The sequence below is a fragment of the Saccostrea echinata genome, unplaced genomic scaffold, assembly GCF_033153115.1.
Source record: "Saccostrea echinata isolate AGI-Se365-2 ecotype Australia unplaced genomic scaffold, CSIRO_AGI_Sech_v1 ptg000008l, whole genome shotgun sequence".
NCBI classification, from domain to species: Eukaryota; Metazoa; Mollusca; class Bivalvia; order Ostreida; family Ostreidae; genus Saccostrea; species Saccostrea echinata.
Window position 1 is genome coordinate 12,193,977 of NW_026889757.1, and position 25,842 is coordinate 12,219,818.

At 31.7% G+C, this 25,842-nt stretch overlaps 2 protein-coding genes across 2 annotated transcripts; both read left to right on the forward strand.

The window, feature by feature from the left end:
- Window positions 1-2,158: 2,158 nt before the first annotated feature.
- On the forward strand, window positions 2,159-11,904 carry LOC133181410 (A disintegrin and metalloproteinase with thrombospondin motifs 9-like). The gene is made up of 6 exons (XM_061315922.1): window positions 2,159-2,225; window positions 2,375-2,623; window positions 8,442-8,713; window positions 9,002-9,172; window positions 11,312-11,465; window positions 11,864-11,904. The coding sequence occupies exons 1-6, from the start codon at window positions 2,159-2,161 to the stop codon at window positions 11,902-11,904; spliced, it is 954 nt and encodes a 317-aa protein (XP_061171906.1).
- Window positions 11,905-15,606: 3,702 nt separating this feature from the next.
- On the forward strand, window positions 15,607-25,193 carry LOC133180878 (A disintegrin and metalloproteinase with thrombospondin motifs 9-like). The gene is made up of 7 exons (XM_061315322.1): window positions 15,607-15,658; window positions 16,950-16,961; window positions 17,065-17,316; window positions 19,292-19,563; window positions 19,902-20,072; window positions 24,801-24,954; window positions 25,114-25,193. Exons 1-7 carry the CDS (start codon window positions 15,607-15,609, stop codon window positions 25,191-25,193), a joined length of 993 nt encoding a protein of 330 aa, XP_061171306.1.
- Window positions 25,194-25,842: the final 649 nt, after the last annotated feature.

A 25,842-nucleotide genomic window follows, 5' to 3' on the forward strand; every position in this document is an offset into this window, starting at 1 on the left:
TGAGGATAACCTCCTTATGTTATTCAGAATATTTATAGCAAGAATTAATAATAAAAAATATTCAGCCTCAACTTTAGATGTACATTGTATTTGTCCCCCGCTTTCGCGAAAGCTCAAGGAAATTTAATCTCATTCGTCTGTCTCTCCGTCCGTCTGTCTATCTGTCTGTCTGTCACAAAACCTTTAATCTTAGTCATAACTTTTGAATGAGAGAATATGACCCTGACGTCAAAATATGACTCTTTCCAATTTCAACATTTGTAATACAGGTCCGTAGGAAGCAATTTCACTTTGAGGGGGCACCACCATATATTTTCAGTTTGGAGGGGGGGGGCACTATCAACCACCAAAATTCCCTTAACAAGCAAAAAAAAATTTAAAAAAAGAAGGTCATTAGATTAATATTGAGGACACACAAGCATAAAGTAGTTATGTTTATTATAGTATGCTATATGTCAGCAAAATTATTTGGGGAAGGCACGGCCCCCCGTGTCCCCCTCCCCCCCCCGTTCCTAAGGTTATGTAATACATGTAACTTTTGAATGCGAGAGGATATGGCTTTCATATTTCTTGTGTGCAATAACTGTGAAAAGACCTCTCTGGATATACTTTACTGTTTTTGACCTTGATCTATTAAAGTTTTATCTACTTTTCAGATATTTTAACCTTGATTGTAGCGTTTGTACCTTAAAAGACACGGCTTTAAAATTTTAACATGTGCTCTTTCCAATTATACAATAATTTTTTTACTTCATTACCTTGGAGTTTGACCTGTATTAAAAAATTGCAACAACAACATTAATTGATATTAATAAAACAATATAAAAATTATATCATTTCGTACTGAAAAATTTCATAGGAAAATTGCATAAACGAGATAATGATATATATTACACTATTAATCTATAAATTTCCATGTACTAAATGTTTCATTCACAGGGAACCGTCCTTTCTGCACAGTATCAAAGATAAATATTTAGAGGGAATGTTATCAAATATTTGCATTTTAAGGTAAAGAAAGTGAAGTGAATATCAAATACAATGCCTTTCCATTTAAATTTTAAAACCAGTCAAAACCCATTAGCTATAATAGTGATAATCCAAATATTTTTATCCAGGGAATTTAAACATGCATGAAAAAATAGATCGTTAAATCTTTTGAAAAAAAAAAGATCCTCTTTACCCCGTTCAAAATCTCTTGACCATCATTTTTTTTCTTTTAGCTCTACTTAAATGTGTACACAAGCAAATAAATAATAAACCTAACGGAATATATATATATATATATATATATATATATATATATATATATATATATATATATATATATATATATATATATATATATATATATATATATATATATATATATATATATATATATTGGAATTGAATTTCCTTTACCTGTAAAAACAATACTTACATAATATCTTTAATTTTAAAGTGACAATTCAGTTTCACTTCCCTGTACCAACGTCTCTAAGGATTGGCGTTAAAACTTGTTTTCATCAAAGAATAATGCTTAGTAAATATATTAATCAATGAAAATTATAAAAAATAGAGAAACATCGAGAAATGGTTGAGGATATTTTATTTAATAAAGAATGCATGTAGCAAATATCATTATTGAATATAGATTAGAAGCTCGATGAGGGGTTATATTTGTGAATAAAATCACCACAGTCATCATAAATTCACATAATGAATTATTTCTGGAACATAATACTAATAATAATTAAGAAAAATAAAGAATTTTCTACTGATAAGTTTCATAACAAAAAGTTACATAAGCAATATAATGTTTTCGCTTATACGGCAAATGTATACATCTACTTGTAATTATATTGTTCCATTTACTGGGAACTGTCCTTTCTGCACCGCATTAAAGACAATATTTGCGCTTTGAAGATAAAACAAAAATGAAAAGAATAACAAATATATTTGCCTTTACATTATTACTCTTGAGAGCCCATTATTGACTTGCTCTCTAAAGTATCGATACATGTATAATGTAAAAATTTCGATCCAGGCAATGTATAGAAAAAAAAAAGAAAGGAAGACCAGATTTGTTCATATTTATGCTTTCTAAAGTATCGATATAATCCGAACATTTTTATCAAGGTAGTTTATATGAAAAAAATTTAAGGCAGGAAAGGCGATGCATAAGCTAGATTTGTTAGTAGTGTTTTACGTTATTCTTGGGATAATAATAGTCTTGAAAGCAAGTGAGTATAGATATATTCATAGAACTACTTTTCCACAACCCAAAAATTTATTGGAACGTACATCAAGAGATTATTTAATAAGTATTTTTAAGATTAATGCCTCAGTATAAGGAATTAGTTATTTACAAATTCATATCTTTGATTTTTAGGTGAAATTTCCTTACGACAGGTAAGAACGAGACTTGACCTCATTGAACCTTCATTAGCAATTTGGTCTGGATCTAATTACCCTTTGACATGGTGTGGTCTTCAGTGTCTACAAAACAGTAACTGTGTGTCTTTACTGTACAATTCTACAGATAAGTCTTGTAAGCTTTTTCAAGTCATATACAGCGTGGAGGAAGGAGAAGAGGACATTGTTAAGTATTTTATACTGGATAGAGGGAATAGCCGCTCGAGTAAGTAATAAAGAGCTTCTAAAATCACAAAAAAACCATTTTGAGAGTATTTCATAAATAATGCTGAAGGAGAATGGAATACTAAACTTATATATCAAAAATTGGCTGAATACTAGTATATGCAATCGTGTAATAACCAAATAGGACAGTCTGACTGATAGAAAGACAGGCTGCAAAACGGTCAAACAAAGTCGAAAACTATACTCCCCTCCAGTTTTACTGGTAGGGGAGTCATACCTCTTTGATTGCCTTCATTCATATGTTCACAATGAATAAAAAAATAAAGATTGAGTAATTCACAAATATCCCTTTAAAACTTTTAAACATTATTTTGCCCATGTTGTTAACAGACGATTGAAAATAACACTAATGTGGAAATTAGTCTAAAGTGGTGATGTGAATTTCACCTGGATAGCCTAATCAAAAAATCATAAGTCGAGTACTCATTGAAATTATTTTTCTCACATTAGTTAAACTTTATGTCATTTTCAGACTGTTTGTACATTCAATATTTAAAAAGAAAATATCCTCATATACTATGTATTTCTCAATAAAAGTATTTACTAAGGAGAAATGCCTGTGTCGCCATTAAAATTATTTCTAAGGCATATTTTATCAAAATACACTATATTAAATACCACCAATGATTTATCTGTAACAAATTTATTATTAATGCACGACACTTCTATCTGTAAACGACATTGTTAATGAATGTTTTTTAATCATTAAGATACATTGCTAGCATTCACTGGTATTATACTTTTGAAAAAAAAGTTGGTAAATGTAAATTTATGTATTTTAATATAATTGTAGTGAAACTCATGTTTTACATATGAATGACGATTATAAGAAAATACTTTTAACATTGACATTGATGATACAAACACTCTACCCTTAAAATTTGACTTTGAGTTATTAATTTGTAAATTTGTAAAGACTGAACTTCAGGACTATGCTATTTATGTATCATAGTAATATCTCATCTTTGCCGTGTCCATCACATCACAGGTACCCTTATGTCGAAGTTTTATACAAAATTTTCGGACATTTCACCACCACCCCTCCTCGAGCTATATATATATATATATATATATATATATATATATATATATATATATATATATATATATATATATATATATATATATATATATATATATATATATATATATATATATATATATATATTACATATATCTTTAATTCTCTTATTTGGAATCTCGTCTCAAATTTGATATTAATCTTTATAAAGAATTGCCAATCATAGGTAATCAAAGGTTATATTGATTTAATAAAGAGTGATTGAACGTTGTTTTAAATATTTTATCCATTTTATGTGAAGATCAAAGGGTATTAACATAGAAATCCTATTGTGAAGCCAAATAAATTGCATTAAAATTGCTTTTAATATCTATCTGCTTTTTATCCCCTGATTTTTATATCTCAATATTGAAAGAGTGAATTGAGTATTTAAGTATTCTTTGTTTGTCATATTAATTGTAATAGATTGGGAAATAAATGCTAAAAAGCATTGTATACATATGCACTCTGAAGAGTTTCGGGTATTCTATTTATACTTTTGGAGAATATCGATAGATACATGTATACCATGTATATACTGGGCTACTAATGCACTTTTCCATGGCATACAATTTACAAAAATAAATCAATTTAACGAGAGCTTTTTTTTTCATTTTAAACTTTGAACTCGAAACAGCAACCTAACAACAAAACTTTATGATACACGTGATGCGTCAACTTTTTCCATCGTCATGCAATTTATCGTTGTTAATGTAGCAATAAACCATTATCACCTGCATATGGAGTTTATTTCTCCGAGTTGATTCGAAACGAACGAGCATACTCTGGGTAAGAACAATTTCTAAAACAAATCAAGCTATTGACAAACAAATTGATGATACAAGGATATCAACAATCCCGTTTAAAGTCAACATTTCGCAAAAAAATCTATGGTCGATAAAATTATGTAGTTAGCACATACAACCTATCATTACGTCTAGTGTTGATTAACGTTTTTCATACAAATTATATGATTTAGCAAATTATTTTCATATTGAACTGTCTACGGATTTTTAAGTATGCTTGATCAAGGAGCACACGGTGGGCGTGGCCGGTCGACAGGGGATACTTACTCCTCCTTGGCACCTAATCTCACCTCTGATGTTTTTAGAGGTCAGTGTTTGCTCTTCGCCCACTTTGCATTGTTCTAATGGACTTTATAGCTTGATTACTGTTCGTTGTCTTCATATTTCACTAAACAAAAATTCGTTGATTTGTACAATTGTCTTTCAAATATAAGCAGGCAATATTTACCATATGAACATATCAGTATTCCAGAACAAGTCTGTTTTTTAAATCAAAGCATTGCTCTTCATATCTTATGCAAATGATGTCTGTTTTCAGTACCATCATTTGCATTTAAAAAATATACAGAGTTCATGTTTTGAATAATGTCAAATCAGATGGTCTTATATGTTAGATTTGGCCAAGCTTTTGAGTCTCAAGCTCAGGAATACATGTTAAAGACTACATAATTTTAAGATTTGTTACAGAACAGTCATGTTCCAGTGGGTTTAAGGATAAGTTGAGGGGGAATAAATCCAGGAATGTCATCATTTCTCTAAAACCAATAAAATTTGCAAATAAATACGTTCGTAATACAATATATATATATTATTTACAATTTAAAACAATAATTTTTTGCCTTTAAAGTTGATTTTTCTTTGATTCTGAACCCTGCAATTGCATGAAACCTACATTGGTAGCATCAAATATTATTATAAGCAAAGTTTATCTATTAAGTCAAAAGTCTTGAAAATATTATTACAGTATAGTCAACGGGGGAAAATAGTCTATGTACTCAATATCAGAATATATTAAAGCTATTTGGTTTTTTATTTCAAATGTAACAATTGTGGCTCAACTAGGATATATGGATAGGTAGTACCGGTAAATATTTTCATACGCCAAATGGCTGAAGAATTAATGTGTAAAGAATATGAGGAAATTTGGAAAAATTGTATGTACCGCAAGATTGTGGACATGTATACAGGTGGACAGGTTGACAGGTCGACAGGATGAAAAAAATGTTTGGTTGACAGGCCGACAGGTAGACGAGTCGACAGGTTGACAGGTCGACAGGTAGACGAGTCGACTGGTTGACAGGTCGACAGGTAGACGAATCGACAGGTTGATAGGTCGACGGGTTGACAGGTTGACAGATTGTTTGCTTGACAGGTCTACATGTATTCAAGAAGAGTGGACGGGTAGATGAGTCAACGGGTTGACAGGTCGACAGGTTGACGAATCGACAGGTTGACAGGTTGACAGATTGTTTGCTTGACAGATCTACATGTATTCAAGAGTCGACGAGTAGACGAGTGGACGGGTTGACAGGTCGACAGGTTGACAGGTCGACGGATTATAATCTCCAGTTGGTTTGAGCACTAACCCTAAATCTTTCCGTTGGGTTCGAGGACGAACCCTAATCTTTCCGATTGACTCGAGGACTAACCCTATAATCTCGGGAGATTTCGAGAATTAACCCTTATCCATCAGGTGTGTTCGAGGATTAACCCTAAACTCGGGTGGGATCGATCAATCGAGTGGTTTTACAAGACTTACCATAATGTCTTGTGTTTGTTCGCAGCAAGACAAAGCTTGTTAGTTCGAGAGGATATTATGAGGGTAAAAAGAATACCGAGAGGTGGTCAACTTTTGACCTGTCAACTTTTGTTTTGAGTTATAAAGGAAACCGAACGGGTATCAACTGTTCACTTTTGTATTAAGTGAAGATAGTGTCCCAATTTGGTGTCAACTGTCGGCCTGTCGACCTTTGTTGTGATAGATAAGATTTAGCAATGTGCACGTGGTGTCGACCTGTCGACCTTTATTTTGAGGGATAAGAGTTTAGGTGTCAACTGTCAACCTGTCGACCTTCGTGAAGACGATACAGGTTAAGTATCAAATTTTCAACCATTTAGGAAAAAACTCTTCTTCTTGACTATTTTTTTTTCTTGTGGACTGTATGACGTAATAAGGCAAAACACTCACTTTTTGTGTTATAAAGGGAATTATTTTTTTCCTTGTTTTAAATTTGAATCAGTTTTACGGATCTATTTTTCCAAGTACCCTAGTTGAACCACATTTATGATCATTTATGAAATGTGTTTTTAGAAAGAAATAAATGTTACTACTTTTATCTTGAATATTAATCCAAACAACATTTACAATTATTGTTGTTTTTTGTTATATAGTTAAATGATAAAACTCGGTAAGTAAATCTTGCCATCTTTCCTGATTGTTGAATGCCTAAAACACGAATTGATAAAAGCCAGATGAAATAAACAACCAGTTGTATTGTTTTAGAATTTCTTCACCTATTTCTGGTGTGATGTAGAAAAAGTAAATAAAATCTTCATCTGAAAGTCGGTTGCGGCTTCATGACCACACATGTTTCAATTTAGAAGTTCTAGGTCAAATTTTGGTCCAACGTGGAAAAAAATATAAATGTTCACTTGAAGGTCTTGTGCAGGTGAATGTAACGTAGAAAGATTTCTACAATGTTGGAACTAAACCAATCAGAGAGTTATGGATCATTAAATCATATGAAAATAAAAAGTAACTGTTTATGTATACTTTTTTCTATTTTAGTTGACAAAACTAATGACGGGCATACACTTGGGAGTTTTATTCTTACAAAACTAAATTAAAATACAAATGTATTTTTAAGTTCTGAGAACATATTCTTTAAAGGGTATGATAATACCCGTAAACTGAAAAAGTTAAGATTATTTAATTTTTGCAATATCAACTATTTACATTTAATTATATTTATTCATTTAAAGGGAGAAATCATGTATAAGATATTATTATTCTGACTTTAATTCAAACTAATTCACAGTAAATAAAATAATTTATTATATGAGAAAATTCCTATCTTTGTGATTGGATGAAATCGGCTTGTCCACAATATTCTCGAAAATTCTTTCTATATTGGACAAAAAAAAAACCTGGGGACTTCCAGTTTGATTTTTTGGTAATGATCATTCTTGTTCTCCGATAAAATCCTGCGTCTCTCTCTCTGCATACGACTAGAACTGCTATAGACGTAAACAACCATGAAGGATGGTGACGTTTGCTTAAGAGTTTGTATTATTCAATCATTGAATCATATTATAAACAATTATTGTTGTGTTTGTTAGGTCAATACGATAATTACAACCCTCAAAATACCCCTTAGTTTCGGTGAATATTTTACACCTCATGAAGCCAAATCACCTCAAAACAGAATGTTTGCAGCATTATACAAAGGTGCAAACAAAATTGATTTTTGGGGAGCAAGAAAAGGCACTTAGTAACTTAATATAACTGAGCATATTTTGTTTGTTTTAAATCGTGAACAAATACTGCTTAGGGGAAATAATCCGCAGTACTAATGTCAGTTTTACTTGCTCTCTCTCCTTAAAGTAGAGAATTAAAAAGAAACATGGAATATTTCATGTTTTCAGATTTTTATGTACATATCATAGACCTAATCAAAAAGTGGCATTTCACCTCAAAGACATTATACATCTATGCATATTGGTATCTTAATATTACCTAACCTTGATCATTATGTTTTACATTTTTAGTAATAGTTATGATATTCCTGTATCCGATAAATGTCTTAATTTCAATTGGCAGAAAAATGTTAGAAAACTTTTTTTTTTTGAAAAATGTCTTTTTTATAGCTTTTAACATCAAGTTAGATTAAATTTTGTAAGTTAATACCATATTTCTTATTTCCCTGCTGCAGTACCAGAGTCTTGTAAAGATGTAACCACTTGCTCAGGAACAACGACAGATGGCGAGTACTGGATATATCCTCAAGCAACGAACAGAAAAAGAGTGAAGATATACTGTAACAACATGGCATTTAATCCAACTGAATACATAACTTTGAAGAACCCAAATTCCTTCATTGACCACGATCAATCGAACTGGCCAATCATGTGGCAGCAGTGTCAGTCTAGTTACATACCACCTTTGAAGAGGGTAGATTTCCAGAAAGTTGGAATACAAATTCAGGTACATGAAGAAAATAATGGTGCTGCCGCCACTGATATTGTCGCACAACATATTCATAACTAAATTCTTAAATAACAAAAAAATCTTTAAAAGTTCCGATGTATAAGGAATATATGACAGTGAGTATTTCCTTTAAAATCAAAAAAATAAAACTATTAAAACAATCTGAATTGTACAACTCTGCAAACTTTGGCTTTATAACAGTCCTCAAATCCGCAGATATTTTATGGTATACATTTTACATGTACCAGTGGAAATCAATTAAGTGTATATTTTCTTTTTACATAGAATATGGAAGTGAATGGGATGGACTACTCTTTTGCATTGTTAACTGGCACTCCTACGATATCGTACGGGAGGATAAGAGACTGCAATGGTGAATCCTTTCGGAGCCCCTGTCCACACTTCGCAAGTGCAACCATCAATACTAAAGGAACCGGACTGGTTATTGATCCCTCTGTAAGATTTTGTTTTCAAAATTATTATGTTAAAAAGCATTCTGATTGTACAAACAAGTACTCTAAAGTAGATATTAAAAAGATGCTTGAGTTTCCATTTGACAATATCTATGTAGTGTTTGGAGATCAGGTCTTCCAGCAAGCTGTTGGAATTCCCATTTGTACCAATTGCGCCCCCTTATTAGCATACCTATTTTTGTATTCATATGAAGTATAATTTAGTCAAAATCTTCTACATGAGAAGAAGAAAACATTTGCTGTGTCTTCAACTCGACATTTAGATATATCGGCGACGTATTATCAATAAATAATAGTTACTTCATATGTCGACTCGAGATATCCCAGTAAGCTTGAAATAAAAGATACCATAAAGTCTGATACATCTGTTTTATATTTGGATATTTTACTAGAAAAAGACTATAATAGTAACCTAACAACAAAGCTTTATGATAAACGTGATGACTTCAATTTTTCAATCGTCAACTCCCCTACTTATGTGGTAATATACCCTTGTCACCTACATATGGGGTTTTTGTCTCCCAGTTAATTCGATACGCAAGAGCATGCTCTACGTATGAACAATTTCTAATACGAGCAAGCTTTTGACAAAAGACAAACAAGTTGATGAAAAAAGGTTATCAACAGTTTCGTTTGAAGTCATCATTTCTCAAGTTCTATGGTCGACACAATGATATTGTCAGCAAATATTATCTATCGTTAAGTCAAATGCTGACTGACGTTTTTCATACCAATTGCTAGGCCTTTATTTACACACTGAATTGTCTACGGATTTTTCCGTTTTTCCCCGTTTCGTGACAAGGAGCACACGGCGGGTGTGACCGGTCAGCAGGGGATGCTCACTCCTCCATGGCACCTGATCCCACCTCTGATGTTTTTGGAGGTCCGTGTTTGCTCTGCTCACCTTTTGTATTGTTTAAATGGACTTTGAGCTTGAATACTGTTCTTTATCTCCATGTTTCCTTTCAACAACCTAACAAAGTAAATTCAAATTATAAAAGAGAAATTAAATAACTTGAATTGTTTAAATGTTGTCTTATTAAAATCTCACGTAACAGTAATCAAAGTGAAAAGTCAAGGTTTATATGTTTATTTCTTCCCCACAGTACCATTATGGCTAACGTGGGTTTTTTTCAAGAACTTTGTTAAATGTAAACATCATTTCCTTGATAATTATTCTGCAAGCATTGTTATTTTTTTATTTCGTGTTCCATATGTTTATTTATGCATAATTTTATTCACAAAAAGTGAATTGGATTCGACAAAAGGCATAGCCTATTTCTATTTTTAGCCCCGATATATGTGAAAAAATCCTCGGCTTAACTTCAAATACATTGATGATGATCAAATCAGTATCTTCAATAGATTGATTGATTGATTGATTGATTGATTGATTGTTGTTTAACGTCCCTCTCGAGAATTTTTCACTCATATGGAGACGCCACCACTTGCCGGTGGAGAGCTGCAAATTTTGTCCTATACTCGGCACTTACGGCCATTGAGCAGTGACTGCGACACGGGACCTCGGTTTATACGGTCTCATCCGAAGGACCGGTCTCCACGTCCCACAGTGGAATTCGAACCCGCGACGTAAGGACCAACTCCTTACTTCGCGACTCTTTAATAGAAGATGAAAGATAATATAAGCAATTTTGATATTTTTTATAAGTCTGTTCTTTAAGACAATGTTTCCTGTAAACGATATACATGTCATTCTTGTTAAGAATTCGGATTTTTATATATTACACGTCAAAACATGTGTTGTTTATATCTTTAACAGGAATTATTTTTTTTTTAAATATATCGAGTAAAACACCGTGATGATAATGAAAGAATATAATAAGAGGTAAAAATTTCAAAACTTTACGAAAAAATATTTTATCAACTTCATGTCAAGTTTAAGGAATTTGTTGTCCAGAATTTTGAAACGACATCCAACATGGCACACATGCTTCTTGTTACAAGAGTGCCAACTGTTGTTTTCTAATTATAAAAAATCGGAAATAAATTACTTATGTGCATCAAGCTCTCTGTAAATATGGATTCAGATACAGAAATTCCTTTACTTTACGTTTATGTAATTTCAAACGTTATGTATGATAATCGATGTCCGTATTTTCAGCTGACCTGGGGAGTTATTGATGGCAGTTACCCAGAGATGAGAAATTTTCAAAAATCAACAGATGATTCCGAGATATCTTTTACCTGTTCAGGGTGGTGTTCTACATGTGGACCAAAACCAGGGCCCGTTGTATTTCAAGTATCAAACGAATTCAGTGAGCCATTTTTCGTATATCAATATTTATGTAAACTGTATACAGGGAAAATTTTGACCTCGTTTTATTTTCGCCCCTTTCGCCCTACTCTTAGGTGGGCGAATTTAAAACGGAGCGAAATCAAAGAACACAGTTTAATTTCTTAAACACTGTCTGGACGAATTTAAAATGGCACAAAATTGTTTGCAAGTTTGAAAGGTCGAAAATAACCCTGTATTCAGCATACAAATTATATTGAAGTCTTTAGCTTAAGCATGTTAAGTATGGAATTCAATCTATGTCGTTATATAGTTATCATACAAGATTACCGAAGAATTCATGTGGATATTTGATTTTTTTTTTTTTAATTCATTGGTCAGAGCGATTTATAATAACTGTTTTTTATTCTTTTTTTTCAGTATCAGCTGCGGATGCACAAGCATTGATCTGCCATAACTAACCTATCTCTCTATATCTAAAATCAGTTTAATCTCAAAGTAACGTATTTAATATAGAAAAGTCTATTAATTTTAATGCTTTTCCTACATTTCATTTAAAAATTTACAAATATTTTTAACTTTTCATGTTAAACTTACACCTATTATAGCTTTTTGAAATAAATATAAACAGAATGTTTGATCTTGTTCCCTCGCCGATGAAGTCTGCACCATTCATTCTTTTTCGAGGCAAGTTTTACATGCAAATGGAATTTAATTTTATTTTTACACAATTATTTCATTTAAATTCTTACCTTCCTGGTTTTGTAGCATTAGAGGGGCCTAGACACATGTACACTTCCATTGTCGTTTCAGTTACAATTTTGATTTTATCCATTTATTTTCGAGATAACTGTAGGTAAATGATTTGAAAACTTAAGCCTTAATTTTCAATGACAACGGCATTTTTTACAACCTTACACCAAATTCCTGTGTTTGTAAACATGGGCTTTAGGACACGCAACGTACCTTACCCACTGATAATTTTTCAAGATATTCTTAATTTAAGATTATAGTGCCATCAGATGTTCTTAGACAAAATATCAGCATGCATTACCAGGGAATTTGAAAAGATATCAATTGATGAAAATTCTTGTATAATTCAAAGAAAATATACAAAAATTACGAAACATATATTCTAGATGTTTTGTTTCTCCAAACTTGTTTTAGAAGAAGTGTACAACAGCATATATAGATATTAAAATGTAGCACACAGTTCCTTTAAGTATTGGAACTCTTCAACTCCAGTGAAAAAGGCAATAAAGTTAAAAACTACGTTGCGTATGTCCTTAAGCTCGGTTACTTACATTTGCTGTTATTGCTATTATTTACGTTTTATCAGGTGTATTCGATTTATTACTACTACACTCATCATTAAATATGAACTGAAAGAGTTGGTTTGTTGGTTTTGCTTTCCTACATTTTTATTCAAACTTAAACATTCTCATTGTACACACAAGCACTCTGAAATAGATACATGTATTAAAAAGATACTTGAGTTTCTGATTGACAATATCTTTGTAGTTTTTTTTGGAGATCTGGTCTTCCAACAGTCTGTAGAAATTTCCATAGGTACATGTACCAATTGCGCCCCGTTATTAGCAGACCTATTTTTGTATTCATGTGTAGCAGAATTTATTCAAAACCATACATGAGAAGAGGACACGTGCTGTGACCTTCAACTCGACATTTAGATATTTCGACGACGTATTATCAATTAACAATAGTTACTTCCATTCGTATGTCCACTCAATATACCCCAGTGAACTTGAATAAAAGATACCAGTGTCTGACACATCTTATTTTACTAGAAAAAGACGCTAATAGTAACCTAACAACAAAACTTGATGCTAAACGTGATGACTTCAATTTTTCAATCGTCAACTTTATTAATTTATGTTGCAATACACCCTTATCACCTGCATATGAGGCTTATATCTCCCAGTTGATTCGATACGCAAGAGCATGCTCCACGTACCAACAATTTCTAAAACGAGGCAAGCCATTGACAAACAAGTTGATGAAGCAAGGATATCAACAGTCTCTTCTAAAGTCATCATTTCGCAAGTTTTATGGTCGATACAATGACCTTGTCAGTAAATACAATCTATCATTAAGTCAAATGCTGACTAACGTTTTTCATACTAATTGTCGGGCCATTATTTAAACACCGAATTGTCTGCGGATTATTCCAATTGCTCGCTCATAACAATGAGCACATGGCGGGTGTGACTGGAAGACAGGAGAGGCTTAGTCCTCTACGGCACCTGATCCCACCTCATTTGTTTTTTAGAGGTCCGTGTTTGCTCTGCTCCCGATTTGTAATGCTTCAATTGACTTTTGAGATTGATTATTGTTTGTTATCTCCATTTCGTTGATTATATGAACTGCATCTTTGATGTCGGAAATTTTTGTGGCAAAATTGTAATCAACAATTTCAATGACAGGAAAAAATTACATTTATAAACTTCTATTCTTCATATTTGCGATGGAAGAACTACTTAGAAGTTTTGATTGAAGCAAAATTACATTATTGTCGTCCTCTACGATATTGATTTCATAATACTTTACACTCCATTGTCCAGAAACCTTTTTTCTGAAAAAAAAAAAATTAATACTTTATTTTAGTCTAATTGATCATAAAGGTTTTAATTATATACAAATTTATCATAACAGCACATTTTAACAGCAAAATAAAATTCTTAAAAATGCAGCTCATATTGCTTTAATATATTTTATTATAACACCATATATTTCTTACTTTTCTTAAAGGTCAAGTACGGTAAAAATTAGGGATGTCAATTTTGTGAATAATTCATATTCGAATATTCAATGAAAGTATTCGAATATATTCGAATATTCGATAAAATAAATAAAATCTGGTATATTTTGAATGCATCATCCTACTCTCATGAAAGGTTTAGTGTAGGTATTCTTATATTTTAAAATAAAATTGTATGAAAACTTTTGTAGGTGTACAATAAGGGATTCCATTTGGTACTTGTCAATGTTTGAAATAAATAAGTGATTTAATTGTAGAAAAGTATAATTTTAACAAATGATACATGTGTATTTATAGTAGCTCCAAATGAGGAACCAGTCGTCTTACCTAAGGCAAGATAGTCGTAAACTGTTCAGATTTCAATACGTGTAATTAATTACACTTATCAGCCTAATAAGAGATATGATTATAATCTTCGATACAATGTTTTAAAAATATAAACAAACAATTCCATAGACAATTTTCCTAGGTAATTGACTAATTTCCCGATAATGAATATAAAATTCAGGATTATGTACAACCTGAGATAATCAAGTAATTTACTCATTTATTCTAAAATTGAGCCCTTTACAATATTAATTACAGACTAATTCTATCGGATATTTATTTGAATGATCAATTAAATTTGTTTTGATAAGTATACTGTTCACGTCTTGTAGACATTCTAAGAAGGTTTTCATTTCGTTGTCCTCGATTCTAGATTCGATCGTATTTAACTAATAAAAACTATGAAAAACTATGAAAGTACGTTTTGTATTATACATAAAGCATTATTGTATAAATCTTAAACAAAATAATATAGTAGATCTATATAAGATAAGAAAATAGCGAAAGAAATCGGGCGATCGAAATTGATCGCTAGTAGATTAAATAGGGATAATTTCAGCACTGTTCCAATCAAAATTTATTAATCACAGTACTTTTTTTATGAAACCTGAAAAACACCGAATATTCGAATCTTAAATTCATATTCGAATATCAACTTATCGAATGAATATTCGAATGTTCGAATATTCGTTGACATCCCTAGTAAAATAGATTTTAAAATCCTGTTTACCATTCATTAAAAACAAATATAGAAAAATTATAGTTGTGTTTGTTTTTTAACCAGGTATAGACACAAAATACCTGTTCAAATATCGTTATTTATAGACATGAGTGACCGAGATATCGCCCCTGGATATGACGTCATCAAAGGCAATGACACTAAATATTTACGTAGATTTATAATACCAGATAAGTCATTAAATGGCGAATTCGGCGAAACCGTGGATAGTGACGGTGAAATTCCAGGGATTGACCTAAGTCTGAAAATTCACCCTTATATCTTTGAGCCTGTTACCAATATCATCGGATTCCGAGTCGGAATCAGAGGGTAGCGAACATGACTCTGACCAGTCAGGAAATTCTTCACAGGGCAAGTCCACAGAAAATTGGTAATTTTATACAACAGATCGAACAAAAGGAAAAAAAACACCAGACGCATGTATTAAGAATACATAAACATACATGTACGTAAAATAAAACTGTAGGCTTGAAAATGCACGTATTTGTACCCCTATGAAGTTCATGCTATATGACTGTCAACAGTTGTGAGATATTTCATAAAAAATTCAATTAATAATCTTTAATTCATTTAAATGCATGACATTTACCATTGAAAATTGATAATTATGTGAGGACAGAGACGGATCCAGCAGGTTTCCAGACACAGGATAAAATTTGATACGTGAAAGTATAAGGATGTACAACAAACATCAACTTATCTGTCATTAGTCTGCCTTTGTTTAAAACATGATCGTACTTAGAGCATACAGAATAAATTGGGAGAGGTAAAAACTATATGCAGGTGATAGCAGAATATTACTACATAAATTAGGAAAGTTGACGATGGAATCCCCTCGTTTGTCATACAGTTTGGTTGTTAGTTGGCCATTATCGTCTATATGATCAGATGACTGTCAAGGAAAGTGGCCTCTTGTTAAAAGATTTCATCGGGAAAAAATCATTTGCAAGTTATGGGAAATATGGGAGGACACTATGGAGTTAGTACTCAAAGCTTTAGAAGACAGGTGTATTTTCATTTAGATTGCAAAATTTAAACATATAATTATTCAAATTTTTGTGCCAGACATCCCTCCAAATATATATATATATATATATATATATATATATATATATATATATATATATATATATATATATATATATATATATAACTTAATTATTACATGTATACATTGTGGAAATAAAAAATAAATATCTGAGGCGGAATGCCACAGTTAACACAAACTACATATGGAACAATTACTCTTCAGGGAAAACCCAAGGAAAGCCTGTAGTTTGTACCATCTAGTGTGAACAAAAGCGCCGCTCATTTTTTGACGTCTCTATATGAGTGAAAAATTCTCGAATTGGACGTAAAACAATATACAATCAATCAATCATTAAAGAGTGCTTCCATTGCTTCTAATACACCTACAATACTAAAGAATAAGAAAAAAAAAAAAGATTTATACAAAATCTAATCCAATTCCTACTTTATAACCAAAATTTAGTCCTATACATACCACTATGGAAGGTACCCTTATTTATTGATTCAACTATCTTCAGTATAAATATCTGTTCTTGATTTCCTTGCAAGCAAAGCTTATAGCTAGGAGATGGGACGAACTCTGGCATCACTTTGTATACTCTTTGTATTGTATCTTTATTTGATTAAATCAGATGGAAAAACAAGTAAGTTAAAATATATTAATGATTACACGAATAAAAAACTTAGATAAAAGAAAAAAGGACATAACCCATTTTTAACAAGTATTAGTACAATAATCTATTTTAGACGAAATGTACCTTCGGCAGATAAAAAAAACAATAGATCGTGATGAGACAAAGTTTTCGGTTTGGTCTGGAACCTCTTCTAGCCTAGCTGACTGTAGTGTTATGTGTTTGCACAAAAGTAACTGTGTTTCTTTACTGTACGATTTTACTGAGGCGTCCTGTAAGCTTTTTGACGTGATTTACAATGCTGATGGGAGTGTGGGTGCTGAAGATGTCGTGTACTATACTCTGGAAAGCAGCAACAACCGTCGGGGTATGTTAAACCTAAGAAGCTATATTTTTTTAATTGTAAGCTAATATCATTAATACTGCATGAAGTTGTGAGTAACATTGAAAATTCTCACCCCAAGAAAACCAATGTCAAACTCGGCTGCACCTCGGTTGACAATGGGTTTTTTTTTGGGGGGGGGGGGGATTTTCAATGTTACCCTCAGCTACATCCAATAGTTATATAATATGCTGTGGATATTTGATTAAATTAAACTTTCATATAAATTACTTTAATTTGATTCGTCAAGAAACATTTGTTAAAAAACAGTTACCCTTTGAATGATGAAACTACACTTTCCAGTGCGATAGAACTTAGCAACAGTGAGTTAACATTGATTGACAACGGGTGGATTCCAAATGTTGACTACGCGGAATCTATGCGCTTGCGGTTCGAATAAAACATATACATAAAAAATCGTATAAAAATATTATAATAAATACTGCATGTTCTTGAGGGTTACATTAAAAATTTTCACCGCAGCCTCGGTTGACAATTGTTTCAATGGGCTCATTTTCACAATCATTTGAGAATATAAAAATATTTGACATCTTTTTTATGTCTTCACTCTTTAAAAAAATACTTCCATAATCAGTTGTAGAAAATACGTGGTTTACAATCGAAAGATAATCAAATTGACCAAGCTTAAATGACAAACGTAAAATTACTCCATTGCATTTATTTCTTTATCGTGGTATTTGGCATAATTGAAAAGCGGATAACAATTTGTGTGCTCACCTGAAAATGAACTGAAGGCAGTCTGAATGAAACATAAATTTCACTCTTATAATAGAAAACGATAAAATGTCAATTTGGATAAGGCCTAGATAAGTATTCATTTTATTTACATGTAGAAGAAGCGATAAAATGTCCATTTGGATAAGATGGCTCTATAAAATGATTGACGGTCGATTAAGGAATTGGAGAGTATTGTTTACAATCAAGTTAATCTCAATATATTTCTGGTAATTTCAAATCTTCAGAAATTAACTGCGACGAGGCCTTTTATAGCATTTATGATCATATGAAGTTTGCTTAAACGTAGATCCTAAAGAACAAGAGAAAATATGGTAAAAGCATCAACTTTATTTTTCTTTACATACCAAGTCTTTCAAATTCTTTGCATTTGTCATTCACAGATATACAAATTAGAATTTAGAATACTGAGGTTATTGCTAAGGGGCAAAAAATTATACCAGATACCGAGTATGAAAAAATGTGATGTCATTCATGTCACTGAATGTCAAACACTGTAGGAACATATAATTATCATAAAAGGTGAAACTTAACTCTTAGTAGAATGTAAAAATGATGACATGACGTCTTTATAAGAAGACATCATCATAGCAAAGACTTGTTAGCACCACAATTGTCCAAAATTACATATGACGTTTATGGAGCAGAAGGGATCGATTCATAAACCCTCAGCTCACTCATATAAAATGTTTCTTTAACTCTTATGATTCTCCCAAAGGAATTATTTGTTAAGTAGAATACAAACAATTATAGTATAGCTTGCGGGGCAAAATTGGACAAAAAAGACACTTAAACTTGACAAATTTATAAAGGAATAATAGACATACCATTAAGGGTTATCTCTCTTATCAGTGTATCGATGAACCTTAATTACACGGATCCTCCATTACCTACTATTCCATTAAAATCCTTGCAAAACTTCTTGTTATGATAAGATTTAATTAAAAGAAAAACCAACAAACGAGTACAAGTATACAGTATTTTAAAATCGTTTTTCCAACCTAGCTTGTCGGTGTAATCTACAAAACATAGCTTGAATATGTACATGTACATTTAAGCTTTGTTTACATACATGTATGTAACATTTTTTTTTGTTTACATATGTAACACTTGATTTCCAAAGACACAATATTACGGGAATTTTTTTTCCTTCCTTTTGATATCCTTTATTCGGCGCTTATTTTTTTTTTTCTTTAATTTGCAGTTCCCGAGTCTTGCCAAGATCTCGTTATTTTTTCGGGAGCAAAGACGGATGGGGAATACTGGATATATCCCAAAGCAACAAACGGACAAAGAATCAAGATCTATTGCCACGATATGCAATTCATTCCATCTGAATACATCACTTTGAGGAACACAAACTATTTTATTCAACACGATCAATCGAACTGGCAACTGAAGTATATACAATGTCAATCGACAATCAAACCACCCTTAAAAACGGTCCATTTTTCAAAAGTCAAAATAAACATCCAGGTATACGTAGGCCCTACGAGTACATATGTATAAATTTGCGTGTAAGCAAAAGCAAGATCCCAGATGGAAAATATTTTTAGTATTCCAAATATGGCACAGAAATCCTTTTTTTTGTCTGCCGTTGTTTCTTATTAAACTCTCCTATTTATGCATGAAGATAACTGTTTGAATAAACAAAGGACTATTTAATCAACAGGTTTATATATTATAAACTCTGTATAAATAAGTTTCCTGAGTCTGGCATTAGAGACATTTACTACTAAATTACATTGAAAATTATTTCAAAATTCAATGATTTTAGAGTCAATGCATATAACAATACCTTAATTTATATTCAGAATATGGAAATCGATGGGAATGATTATCAATTCACCTCTTTGACTGGTTCTCCCACGGTCGAATATGGACAAAGCACCGACTGCAATGGCGAATCTTTTCGGAACCCCTGTCCACGTTTCTCGGAAGCTGTAATTGACACAAGAGGAACAGGGTTGATTGTAGATCCTACTGTAAGTTTTACTTTCAATTTCTATTTTAGTTAATATGTTGACGGTGCGACCGTTGGGGCGAGCGCATTGTTCACTTCATTTTAAGATCCGCCTCTTCAAACCGCACGAGATATTTGGAACGTCTAGACTGTGACGTCACATGACGTCGTATGTTAGCTGCATTTCCATAAACAAAGTTTAAAAAGTGCAAATATTTTAACAAAGAACGTTTAATCTACTATCTGCATGCAATAGCCATTAATTAAGGTGAGTTTATTTTTTGTGAAATTTAGTTGTTGTCACCGCGTGAACGAAGTTAGCAGCGAGAACAAGAAGCGATGCATTGTGGGTCAGAATTACTGCGGAAAAAAATTCTATTGAATGAATGTGCAGTAGTCCGAATTTTCTCTTCGCCCAGGCGTTGTCGTTAGAGCTCGCAGTGACGAGCGGCGCTTAGCGCCGCTCGCTACGCTCGCTATTAATCAATGTTGAGAAATAAAAAAGGTGTTATGTTTGTTTTGAAATGTACATTTAGTGAACTATTATGTTTGGGGAAATCGTTTATAAAAACATACGTATGTATAATACATGTGCATAGTGTTTATCAATGTATCCGTAGATGATATTTTAACGTAAATGTATCCATAGATAACATATAAATTAATTTGTCCACAGATATCAGGTTAATTAATGCATCCACAAAGGCATATGATGTCAATAAATCTGTCCACACATAACATGTCAAGTAATGTGCCTTCAAATATCATGTCCACTAATTTATCCAAATACCGGTATATCACGTTCATGAATGTATCCGTAAATATGTCATGTTAAGTTATACATTTACATTCTACATGTATTTTGTTTATAAAGTATATGGAAAGCTTTGGCATTCAAAACACCATTACACGGACGAGGTGTTCAAAGTTTTATGATTTTTATTTTGTTTTATTTATTTTGACGTCACAAAAGCAAAACGCCATTCAAGTGCAACATTGTGAGCGAAAATCAAAATTCACGCTCACATTGAAGAGTGTAACGGTAGTAGCTGTTGGAATGACTCTTCCATTATTATAATTTATCCAAATGATAATACAGGGATTTTGAAATAGAAATCATATTTGCAGGCAAGGCATGAGTTTAAAAAATTAAATAAAAGCATTGAATTATTATTTTTTGTAGTCTCATAACTGCGTCAGAGTGGTCGCCCGCGTGGCGCAGTGGTTACAACTTTTGCTCTAGAGTCGCAAAGTAAGGAGTTTATCTTTTACGTCGCGGGGTTCGAATCCCATTGTGGGATGTGGAGACCGGTCCTTTGGATGAGAGCGTATAAACCGAGGTCCCGTGTCGCAGCAGGTGCTGGCACGAAAAAGATCCCTCACTGCTCAACGGCCCTACATGAGTGCCGAGTATAGGTCTAAATTTGCAGCCCTTCACTGGCAATATGAGTGAAACATTCTCGAAAGGAACGTTAAACAGACAAAAAAACAGAGGAGGAAAACATATTTCTTGCATACACCATTGCAGTTATGAGACTACATATTTCCAAAAAAAAAAAAAAAAAAATCAATGTTATAAAAGTATCCACAGATGTCATGTGTATTCATGTGTCCACAGATACCGCGTAAATTAAACCATTTAAGGCATATACACAGATATAATTAAATTGATGTATCCACAGAAATCATTTTAATGAATCAATCTATAGTTAACCTATTGTAACCGAGCAGAAGAACAACGCAGCTAGGTTCACGTTGATTTCTTTATTTTAACAGCAAACAAATAACGGCAATGACAATTCAGTCATTCTACGATAAATGGACCAATTCAGAGTAAAAAACATGAAAAAAAATAATTGTTTCAAATAGCAAAATGAACATCATAATTCTCTAAAGGACATATCAGTGAACTTGAAAACAAGGAATTGTCCACAAATCTGGTATCTAACTTTTTACAACACAATTTCAAGATACCATTGATTTTAAGGTAATGTTACGGAAGTTAATGCTTGATCAAGCCATTATATTTTAAATAATTAGCTGAATATGACCAATTTTTCGTTTCTGATGTTCAGTAAAGAACGCTAAAGTATGATTCATGAAGTTTCGCATGAATCCGAATTTAAATTAAATTTTCGGGGAAAATATTGTTACGGAATTTTAATCGTTACGGAAGTTAATTCCCAGCAATAAAAGTTAAAATTCTCTTCAATAGTTAAAATCAAAGTTTGTTTTAGGATATTAAACAAAAGTATGAAGCACTTCGCTCCCAAAATAATAAAAGAAATTATACCTTTAATGCAAAAACTTTCCTGAATTACCGTTACGGAAGTTAAATTTTTAAGAGAGACAACTGTTTTTGTCTAATTCATTTTGTTATGTCGAAAATGTTATCGTCTAAAAAAGTTAACTCGCAACTAGAATCGATGATATAAGGTTCCGTGGTCACTTTCAGATAGGTTTCAGTTCTTTTTGAAATCTGCATTCTATGCGTGAAATTTAAAACAAAGTCGTTACGGAAGTTAATCGATTTTAAGCGACATGCTTATGAATTCGCATGAAAGGAGATCCATGCATTCCTTTGCGAGAAGTGGTTTGATTTCTTTTTATATAGGATAAAAGACATTTTTTAACATTCATTGCAATCTATTCGGAACGATTTTACGACTGAAAATTTCATCTTGAAATTTGTAAATAAATGAAGCGACATTACGATTTGCAGTGGAATACGTTTTTCAACATTACGTTCATATCAAAACTTGAACTGCATATATATCGGAGAATATTTACAAAACCATGTGTATATGTTAAGTCTTATAGTTGAAATCGACCTTTGAATTTATAGTTAAGATATTACAACGGTAAATTTGTAAGCGACATAAAAAATTCTTAACTGGTCATGTTTTTGTAGAATGACTGAATTGTGTCTAGAAAAAAATACACATATTATATATTCTACCCATTAGACAAAATATAACGTCAAATAGCTACAAAATAAATAACAACATTATAAGTTATGAAAGAGAAAAGTATTACAAAAACAAATACCCATATGGACAACACGACCACGAGGTGTGACTTTGAAATTGGCTGACGGGACAAGTAATTCTAATCGAACCTGTGTATTTATACCCAGATCTACTGTGCAACTGGATTGAGTTGATTTAAAAAATACACCAGTCAGGTATAAGATTACATAAGAGTGTTCGACAAAAGCCTTTACAAAATGTTAGAATCTCACCGACTTAATTCAAATAATCGAATAAAAAATAAGTTTACAAAAGTGAGTTCGATACTCGCCTAAATAGAATACAATGTATATTGAAATATTTGGTCACACTATTAAAGAATGTATCTACATATATCAAGTTAATTTGTTTAACCACATATATTATGTTAATTAATGTATCCACAGATAACATGTCCATAAATGTATCCACAGAATTGTTATCAAGTTAATTAATATATCCAAAGGTACCGTAATAATAAATGTGTCCACAGATAGCATCTCGTAAATTGATATATCCACAGATAACATAAATATAAATTAATGCATCTTAATGATATCATGTTTATAAATGTATCCACAGATGGCATTTAAACCAATGTATCCACAGCTAACTCATAAAATACTGTATCCACGTATCCACAGAAAACATATAAATTACATGTAATATACATGTATGCACAGATAACAATTTAAATTATTGTACCCACAGATAACATATAAATTACTGTATCCACATATAACATATAAATTAATATATCCACAGATAACATATAAATTAATTGAGAGTAATACATGGCAAAATCTGTATCACACGCCATATCAACCGGAGACTTCAATATCAGCCCGGGGGCCAAAGATGTGATACAGATTTTGTTATGTATATTTTTATTATATCTTTGAAAATAAGTGTTTAAAAATCATATATAAACTTAAAATTAATTACTGAATTTTTAATAGTTGAGTGTGTTCCGTTTGTATAATTTTTTCCCAAAGAAATGCATTCAGCGATAATTATAAATTAAATGATTATTTTGAATAACATAAATATATGATGAAATAAATTACATTTTAAATAAACTTAAATAAAATAAACAAATTAAAAAAAAAATCCGAGGAACTTCGAATGAAAAATACAGAGATGTTCCGGAAAGGTGAAATAAAGGGTGTGATAAAGGGTGAAATAAAGGATGCTGATACAGGGTGTGTATTACAGGGCACGTGCCTGTGTTCATATTAGGGATGCAAAATCCTGTATTATATAACAAATATATAATAGAATCCACGGATAACATATAAATTACTGTATCCACAGATAACATATAAATTACTGTATCCACAGATAACATATAAATAAATGTATCCACAGATAACATATAAATTAATGTATCCACAGATAACATATAAATTACAGTATCAAGAGATAACATATAAATTACTGTATCTACAGATAAGATATAAATTAATATATCCATAGATAAGTATAAATTCATGTATCCACAGATAAGATATTAATTACTGTATCCACAGATAATATATTTTATGTATCCACAGATAACATATAAATTACTGTGTCCACAGATAACTTATAAATGAATGTATCCACAGAAAATATATAAATTAATATATCCACAGATAATATATAAATGAATATATCCACAGAAAACTTATAAATGAATGTATCCACAGATAATATATAAATTAATATATCCACAGATAATATATAAATTAATGTATCCACAGATAACATGGGGTGTAATAAGTGGCTGGTGGGCGAAAATAGAAAATATTAATCGATCGACAGATGGCGCTCAGATCTCGTTTATCTGTACTGGATGGTGCGGCGAATGTGGCCCAACATCAGGACCGATCATACTACAACCATCGAAAGAATACAGTAAGATATATAGTATTTAAAAACCTTTTTAATATATTTTTTTAAACAAGTTTCTTTTCTTCAAATCTAGAAATAATTTTCATTCGATTATGTATTATAGAAATGTTTGGTCATAAATTTCTGAATTGCACGTTTTTACATAATGAATAATTCTTTCAGTTTCGGCGACAGATGCAAAAGCTTTGGTCTGTGATTTAGATAGTCCTGCTCTAATTCTTCCTGCTATAATTATTCCATAGATCATATCGTATGCATAAACAACAACTTTCGTTTTATTTTGTATGCTTGAAGTAAATAAATATTAATACACATGTGCTTTTTTGTGGAGTTCTTTATTTCTTGAGGTTAAGTTAAGCAGTCGTTTCATTTATTACAGATATTTGTTGATACACTGTAAGTATATTTTATACCCGCACTTTATCATAACTGTCATAGATGCTCATCGTGCTAAAAGAAATTTTATATTTTTAAGATATGTTCTTGTGCGAAAGTTAAGACCATCATGCGAGTTATATGTTAACATGCAAAATAAATGAATTGATGTCATCATGCACGATAATTATGTTGATATGCATCTTATCAATGTCAACATGCACGATAATATTTCGCATGTCAACATAAATATCTCGCGTGTTGAGATAATTAACTCGCATGTCAACATAATTATCTCGCATGTCAACATAATTATCTCGCATGTTAACATAATAAGTCCCATGTGTATATAATTATATCACATGATGACATTATGAAAAAAACGTGAAGATAACGAACACTGATCGATCTCAAAAAATCTATACTAAGCAATATAATTCTGTGAAGAGGGCATAAAACATAGACCCCTGAAATTCCATAGATAGTATCATGTGCCTAGGAGGAGTAAGCATCCTC